Source organism: Onychomys torridus, chromosome 5 (genome assembly GCF_903995425.1).
Source record: "Onychomys torridus chromosome 5, mOncTor1.1, whole genome shotgun sequence".
Taxonomy (NCBI): Eukaryota; Metazoa; Chordata; class Mammalia; order Rodentia; family Cricetidae; genus Onychomys; species Onychomys torridus.
This window is the reverse complement of record NC_050447.1, coordinates 107,445,762-107,454,487: the sequence shown is the minus strand read 5'-3', so window position 1 is coordinate 107,454,487 and position 8,726 is coordinate 107,445,762. Positions and strand designations below refer to the sequence as shown.

At 50.0% G+C, this 8,726-nt stretch overlaps 1 protein-coding gene across 6 annotated transcripts in view; it reads left to right on the top strand.

Annotated features, from left to right (window-relative positions):
- Window positions 1-337: 337 nt before the first annotated feature.
- The window catches only part of Slc22a23 (solute carrier family 22 member 23), a 168,649-nt gene continuing 160,260 nt past the window's right edge, over window positions 338-8,726 (top strand). For 5 of the 6 annotated variants that reach the window (XM_036189235.1, XM_036189234.1, XM_036189237.1 and 2 more), the window contains exon 1: window positions 338-1,505. In XM_036189235.1, coding sequence (XP_036045128.1) covers window positions 867-1,505 — 639 coding nt within the window. In that variant the 5' untranslated portion in view covers window positions 338-866. The remainder of the gene's footprint in view (window positions 1,506-8,726) is intronic. The other variant, XM_036189236.1, reaches the window with a different exon arrangement.

The following is an 8,726-nucleotide window of genomic DNA, read 5'->3' as shown; positions in this document are numbered from 1 at the left end:
GAGTGGAGTGCGGGACGCCGGGCACCTCGAAAACAAACAGAGGTCACGGAGAGCCAGTGTGTCCGGGGTGGGGTGCCTTGCGTCTGTGGGACTCGAGACTGGAAGACGACCTTGTCCCCTCGCTCCCCGCCAGAGTCACTCCGTGGGGACCCCCGCCCGTCGCGCCGAGAAGCCGCCGGAGATCCTGCGGCGGCCGGGGTGTCCCTCTCCCAGCCCCTGAGTCTGCCCGGGCGGCGGCGGCCGCGGCTCGACTGGACTGGAGGGGGCGCTCGTGCGCAGGAGCGGCGCAGCAGGTGCCGCGGTTACCTCCACCTCGGCGGGGGGAGAGGGGGCGGGCCGGGGCGGGAGGCGGAGGCCGGTTCGGTGAGCCGAGAGCGCGGCCGGCTCCGCAGGCTGGCTGCGAGCTCGCGGCTTCCGGGAGCGCCCCAAATCCGTGGAGGACCTCCTAGCCCGCAGCCGCCGGCGGCCCCAGCACAACGCGCACCGGCGTCCGCAGGGCCGCGAATCACCACAAGGGCGCGGGTCCCGCGCTGAGCCGGCTCCTCCTCTTCTCCAGCCGGCTCGCAGCAGCGGAGAGCTTCGGAGCTCGGCGGGCGCCCGGGGCCGCGGTGCGGATGAACCGCAGCGGCTAAGGACTCGACCGGCCTCTGCCGGGCGCCCGAGCGGGGCCGCAGCGCCCAGGGCGCGGGTGTGCGCGGGTGACATGGGGGCGGCCTGACTCGCCGGGCCCGGAGCGCTCTCTCCGGCCGCGGGCCCTCCTCGGCGGCGGCGGCAGCTGCGGGCGCCCGGCCCGGCGCGCTGTGCCCGGGCGCCCGCCGAGCTCCGCCGCGCTCTATGCACCTCTGCGGGCGCCGCGGGCCCTGGCCATGGCGATAGACCGGCGGCGCGAGGCGGCGGGTAGCGGTGCCGGACGGCAGCCGGCCCCGGCCGAGGAGAACGGCTCCCTGCCGCCCGGGGACGCGGCGGCCTCCGCGCCCCTCGGGGGACGCGCGGGCTCCAGCGGCAGCGCGGAGATCCAGCCGCTGCCTGCGCTGCACCCAAGCGGCGGCCCGCACTCGAGCTGCTGCGCGGCGGCAGCCGCCCCGAGCCTCCTGTTGCTGGACTATGACGGCTCGGTGCTGCCTTTCCTCGGGGGCCTGGGCGGCGGCTACCACAAGACCCTGGTGGTGCTCACCTGGATCCCGGCGCTGTTCATCGGCTTCAGCCAGTTCTCGGACTCCTTCCTCCTGGACCAGCCCAACTTCTGGTGCCGCGGGGCCGGCAAAGGCACAGAGCTGGCAGGTGCCACTGTCACCGGCCGGTGGGGCGATATGGGCAACTGGACCAGCCCCCCGGCCACCCCCTTCTCCACTGCTGCCTGGGGGACCGCGAGCAACCGAAGCAACAGCAGCGACACGCCACCCCTCCCGTCCCCTCCAGGCAAGGGGAACAACGACTCAAATTGCGACTGCCACGCTTGGGACTACGGCATCCGCACTGGCCTCGTCCAGAACGTGGTCAGCAAGGTAAGGGCCACGATCGCTGCGTCCCAGCGTTCTTCTCCTGAACCCTTTTCTTCCGATCTCGGTTGCCTCTGCTCTGCGCTCCATCTCTCTTTCTCTGCAGATCTAGGTCCGAGCCTACCCTGCTGAGAAGCCCGAAATGCTAGCCTGGGCACTCACAATCCCGCATCGACTGGGCTCCCTGCTGTCCCCCAAAGGAGACGCTCTTACTTGGATGTGAAGCCAAGGCTGTTTGCCTCCCTCTGCGGTGCCCGTGACGCTGCATCCGCTTCTAAGGCACCGATTTAGCCTTTTCTAATTTCCACCCAAACTCCTGTCCCAGTGCACATATGGAAAGGGTGCCCCACCCCCAAAAGCTCAAATGCTCTCCTTTATCTTGCTAGGTGTCAGACTCACTGATGGCTCAGCAGCATTCCTGGAAGACTCAATCCCTCTTCTAGGTCTGCTCCTTGGAGCCAGGCCATAGCTATGTTCTTGCCACAGGCCGCCTGTCCCTGTGTTTCCTTCTAGGAACTAACTATCCATGAAAAATAGTGTTCTCTTCTCAGATGTTCTTTCCGGCAGACCACAGCCATCCCACACGTGCCTTGAACAGATTAAAGCCAATTAAAGAATTGAAGTTATAGACAAAGAAGCAGAGCCCTTTGAAAAGTTCCCTTGCTGCCTAACCCCCATCCCAACGGTGCTCTGTCCTTTCCAGAGATCTATCTGGCTGTAGAGTTCAGTGTCAGGGTGTCCCCTCAAATGTTTTCTCAGGACTTCAGTCAATAGCGCCATGGCATAGGGAGGATGTGGGAGGCTTGCAGAGTGTCATCGCAGCTCTCGTCCAGCAGCTGCTCTGGTCTGAGGCATTGAGACCTGGTGAGCTGGTCCCCAGTACCCACTTTGTCCTCCCTGTCCCTGCATCCTGTGTAGGAGTATTCTGTGAGAGATGTATGTCACTCTAAAAATGGACAGTTAGTAGTGTTAGACAATTATGACCCTAGATATGTATACATTTCAGTTGTCTTGTAGGAAATCCTGGATGCCACCTCGTCAAGCGCTTTGTGAAACATTTGCAGTTTCTGCCCCTTTTGCATTTTAAACAGTGCAGTTAGAACTAGGGTGGTTCTGAGCAGTTTGAAAACACTTTGTCTAAATGTGCGTGCGAATGGATCTGGACAGTTGATAATTGTATGCGTGGAGTCCATCTCCACAACCAGTGTGTGTTAGTAAACAGTTGTAGTTCATGGATGAGTAAGATGAAACTCTTACATCATCATAATCATTGTTTTAATCTTGTACCAACCTGGGCAGAAACGCTGTGTCCTGTGGGAACTGTCTGGCATAGTGATCCCTCTGCTCTGCAAGATAATTGGGAAGATCCTCCTAGCTTGTCTGATCTTGACTCACCCCCCCCCCCCCAAGCACCAGCCTCTCCCTTCCAAAGGTGCTCCTGGAATTCCCATTCATGGAGGGCAATACTGCTTTTTCCTTCTCTCTCTCTCTCCTCCTCTCTCCTCTCGCTCCCTCTCCTTCTCCCTCTCTCTCTCTCCCTCCCTCCCTTCCTCCCTCCCTCCCCCCCCCCCTTTTTTTTGGTTAGCAGCAGGAACAATTTTAAAAACAGCGCCTATTTAAATTGCCATGTATAGCTGTCTGAAGGATTTGGCAACATTGCCGAGTATTTTAAGCCCCTTTCTGGAGTAAAGGGAGAATAATGGTTTGAAAGAGTATGTGTGAAGAGCGCTTTGTGTGAGAGTCAAGTGGGAAGTGAGGAGCTGGAGAAAGCAGACCAGTACTCTAGCAGGGGGGACCAGAAGACAGCACTCTTCCTGCCAGGCATGGTGTGAAGCAAGAACAAAAATAGTTCCTGAAAACAGACTATATAGAGGCATATTGGGAAGCTGGGCAAGTTTTTAAAATTAACACTCAGGAGGGGGCTCCTTCATAGGGGGGCTACCTGACAACACATGGCAGTCACATGTTATGGACAAGATGACACTAAGGAATGAAGGCCTGGATAATTAGAGGCATACTTTCTCATACTGTGAAGGCTAGGAAGGACATCTTGATTTCCACAGACCAATATGCTCAGATAGAAGACTGCCCTGCCACCGTGTTCTGTTCCATAACAATGTCTGAAAGAGCTTTTCCAGTACAGTTTGGCATGAAGAGTGGATTTCTCCCTTTACTAACTGTGCTCACTGGATTCTGTGTCCATGTACCAATGTAGAATTTGTACCATGATGCTGCTGACATTTTAACAGTTAAGTGTCTGTCTACCCTGTACACAGTAGACAGAAATAGAAGAATTCTTCACCTTTTCGTTTGGAGAAGTTGCCCATTGCCCCTTTCCCTGCCCTATCAGCCACAGGCTGTCTTCAGTGGTCAGCATGGCTTCCTCAGCAGGCATGCTCCTGAAACACAGCCTTGTCCCTTCTAGCCCTGGTGGTTGGTTGGGAAGAGGTAACACAACTGTTGTCTTCATACCTGAGTGTTGGAAGAAAACAGTTAAGCCCAGGATATGGAATGAAGTGGGTCCCCTGGACTCTGAGCATCTTTCCCCTCCAAGTTACACCCCTGACATGCACTTACTACTTCAGTTTAAACATCCACAAGTGGGGCTCTGTCCCAGGCAGGCCCATCTGCCCTCCTTGTTAGAAGCCTGAACTTTGGAAGGTTACACTTAAGTTCTCTCATGCCTGTCTGTAGCTCAATTCCTGAGAATGCTTTTTTCTACCATAGAATGCATATTTGGTCCCTTCCTTCCTTCCTTCCTTCCTTCCTTCCTTCCTTCCTTCCTTCCTTCCTTCCTTCCTTCCCTCCCTCCCTCCCTCCCTTCCTTCCTTCCTTCCTTCCTCCCTTCCATTGTTTGTTTTGTTTTCAAACAGGGACTCACTATATAGCCCTGGCTGTCCTACAACTCACTCTGTAGACCAGGTTGACCTTGAACTCAGAAAGATTCAGCTGCTGCTTTCTCCCAGTGCTGGGATTAAAGGCATGCACCAGTATGCCTGGCTTTATTTAGTAGTTTCTTACCTGGCTGAAAAATGTCCACCTCCTTCAGCTGTTACATTCATAACAAGGTCAGCCATATTTACTGTGGCACAGAAAATATCCCTCTTAAACACGGTACCATAGCACAACCAAGCAGGCACTGCATAATGGATGAATGCCATGCCATGACAGATGCACCATTACCTTTAGCAGATATGATATACTTCTGTCTAAGGACTGTGGCCCCCAGTCCACTTTGCTTTATCTATTAGATTGCATTCAGTGAGGACTTCTCTGCCTCTACTCAGGTAGCAATGAAATACAGCACCAGTTTCTTCTAAGTAGTCCTGAAACTTGCTCTGTAGACCAGGCTGGCCTTGAACTCAGAGATCCGACGGCTGCCTCTGCCTCCTGAACGCCTGGATTAAAGGCATGCAGGGCCAGGGCCCAGTTATCTCTACTGTTTTCAACTTTGGACTTGATCCTCACATTTGTCATACACACACCAGAATTTTCACACTAGACTCTCCAGTTCTTTCAAAATGATGGCGATGGCAGTGATGATGATATTGGCACTACTTATATTTTGTGCATCTCTTTCTAGTTTCTGGAACATTTCACCTGAATTATTCCCTTTGATTAAGAATAGTAACCCAAGGCCGATCTTAGCATAGCCGTAGCTCTGATTACAGAAAATGAACACATATTTGCATGGTCCTTCATTGAAAGCAGGTATTCAATCAGCTTCCTTTTCTCTATCCCAGCATTCTGCACTTTATGCCCCTGCTCTGCTGAACAGAACTGGCAGTGCCTTCAGGATGAGTCAAACAAACCCCTTTCCCAGCACAGCAGGTGTGGGGTTCTGAAGGTAGGCAGCTCTGGAGTGGGCTCCCTTCCTCATTCCCTGTGCTGCGGTCCAAAGTTTCCCATGATGCCTAGATTTTGATAGTTTTTACTAATTAAAACAGAAAAGGGAACCCCATGAATGTAAAAGTGTTGCTCTTAATGGCTCATACAGCTCATCCTGTGTAGTTCTTCATGAGTATTGCTGGTTGCTAAGGCTCACTACCTTCTGGAGTATTCTCTAGAATCTGGTCAGCAAACAATGCCAGCAAACCTTCCCAAGCCTCTTTTTTCCCTGTAGTTGTAGTTTTAATTGTTCATTCATCTCTTGCCTTCTCATGAATTTGCAAAGATTTCTGACCTTTGTCTTGAAAGCTGTTTAATATCCTGGAAGTAATTTGTATCTTTTTTTCTAGAAGTTATTTAAAATGACTTCAGTACAATGTAATTAAGACTAAAACTAATTTGACTATCATTACAATGGTAATGTTTTTTAAAGTAGTCCACAGTGTTATCCTAAACTAGTAACTAGTTTCCATTTTTGAAATGCTTAACACTTGTGCATATTTTCACTCTTCCAGAGTGTTTATTTAATGGAATCTGTCACTATTCTGTATCATATCAAAAGTATTTGTCAATCTTTAGAAACATTTTGTTAAGATTTAATTTTGTTTTTATGTGCATCTTTGTGCCACCCTCCACCCCACCATGTGTGTGTGTGTGTGTGTGTGTGTGTGTGTGTGTGTGTGTGTGTGTGTGTATGTGTGTGCAGATGCCTATGGAGACCAGAAGAGGGCATCAGATCCATTGGAGCTGAAGTTACAGTTGGTTCCAAGCTGTCTGACATGCTGGGAACTGAACTCAAGTCCTCTGCAAGAGCAGTAAAAGCTCTTAAGCAACCAGCAATCTCTCTAGCCCCTCAGAAACATTTTAAATTTCATGTTCTTGCTGATGTACTAAAATTTCTTGTTGTTTTCCTAGTATGATTTGGTCATCCCGGCAGTGGCTTTTATATGGTATATATAATACAACAGTGAACATCTTTGAGCAATTTTTTTGATTAACTATAATAAATAATGGATTGCATGGTTTAGAATATAGTATAAGTGATGCATGCCTTTAGTTCTAGCACTCAGGCAGGGGTAGACAAATGTCTACATAGTAAGCTCCAGGTTAGCCAGAGCTGCACAGTTAGATGCTGCTAAAACAAACAAACAAAAAAGCTATAGTAAAAGTCACACTGTTTGCTCTCTCTGTTCCTCAGTATAGTAGCCCGATTTTATGTATCCTTACAAAAATATTCTACTTTCATTTATATATTTACCTCTTGTTTATATCAAAGTTGAGTGCATATCAGTCTATAGAGAATTCCTCATTTGTTGTTGTTGTTGTTTTGTTTTGTTTTGTTTTGTTTTTTCGAGACAGGGTTTCTATGTGTAGTTTTGGTGCCTGTCCTGGATCTTGCTCTGTAGACCAGGCTAGCCTTGAACTCCCAGAGTGCTAGGATTAAAGGCGTGCGCCACCACCGCCCGGCCCTCATTCTTTTTATGTCTACATAGTATTCTGTTGTATGACTGGGCCATAATTTATTCAACTAGTCACTTACTAAGAAGGCTTTGGGGTCATTTCTCATCTTTACTGTTTTATAGATGTGTGTATAAATAAGTAATGACATTCTTACACACAAACATTTGCATACATACAAGATATAAGAAGCCAGGTATTTAAACCTACATTGTTTTTTTGGTAAATGTTCCTCAATGTTCCTTATAAAGAACTTAGCCATTTATATGCTCACCAGTAATTTGTGTGGTCCTGTTCCCCACACCTTCCATGGTTTGTGGAGTTACCAGACGTTTAAGTGTTTGCTAGTCTGATAAGTAGAAAATAAAATTTGACGACTGCTGCAGCATTTGTGTTCGCCTCCTCCGTCTGCGGCGTCGCCATCTCTGTGCATTCTCCTTCCTCAGATGGTCTCCCATCTCGTTGCCTTCGTGTGCGTGCATGCTCGAGGGTTATTTCCACTGACTGACAGCAGCACTTGTGGCTCTGAGACTGCCTCCCCCTGGGTAATTACCCAAGCTTCTGATTCTGCTTGTAGTGCTTGGGTTGTATACACAGCTTGGTTTGCATAGAGTCAAGTGACTTAGTCTTTCTTTCCATGGCTTCTGAGTTTTGTATTGTTGGGTTTATGATTTCCATTGTCCTAGATGACTGGGGTGGGGGAGTATGGGGAGGGGACTCCCATGTTTTCTTCTAATAGTTTTATGATTTCATTTCCTCTTCAATTCAGCATTGCAACTGTTTTGTTTTTATGGTTCTGTGAAAGTAGATTTCTAGAACTGCTAACACAGGGGTAGAACCCACACTTTGTGTAGACCTGCTTCTAACCTTTAATTCAGCAGTGCAGAAGCCAGGACTGAGAGGCTGTGGAGAGGTCTGACACACTCCCTCAGAGAACACAACACTCTCCAGGGCTGTAGGACCCTTTTTCCTCTTCCATCATCTTGTTCTGAATGGTTTGGGGTGCCGTTATTGTTAGAAGCCACTCCAAGCTCTTTTGCTGTCCTTGGCAGTTTTTGCAAGTAGTGATTCATTTTGACCTTTGATCCACGGAGAGCTGAGTCAAAGAGTTGGTGTCATGTATAAGCACATTGGCTTTTCTGAATGTTGTCCTGGCATTGCCAGTGGTTGGTATACCAGAGCCACTGTGGGCATCTCTGTCCATCTTCATATTCAGTAACATAATGTTGGTGGCTCCGAGTGGGTCATCCAGGGGGTTTATGTGTTTCTACCCTGGAAACTGGCAAGCATCACAGACCAGGGATTGCTGTTTTCTTCAGAAAGCCAGACGTTAAGCATTTGTCACAGAAATAAGTGCAAGCTTGCCCCCACCCCGAGTCTTTCCTCTTTCCCCTCTTTACATGTGCATGTTATGAACCTGGCACTGTGTCATGTGCTGGGATCCGATGCTGGGGGAAAAGAGCTCAACTGTCCCAGGCCTGGCAGGCTAATGAGGGAAGCGCAGCTTGACAGGTCGAGTCACAGACTTTTCATTTCAAACTGAGATGAGTGTATAGAAAGAAAGGGGAATGAAAAGCCAGAACAAAGAAACCTGACCTACAGGGGCTGGTGTGTCGGAGATGGACTCAAGGTTGTGTATGGGGAGAGAGGCAAAATCAAACAGTATGAGTTTCCCAGAGGGCAGACAGCATTTGCAAGGGCCATGTGGCATGCAGGAACCCAAGATTGCCCATCATTGGTAGGGAACAGGACAAGGGCCGGGGCTCATAACCCACATTAAGAACTTTTTCTGTAATTCCAGAGCAAAGGGAAAACCATCGGTGTACTGATCAGAGTTGGTGATATGAGGGGTGAGAGTTCATGTTTTTATAAAGTTCTCTG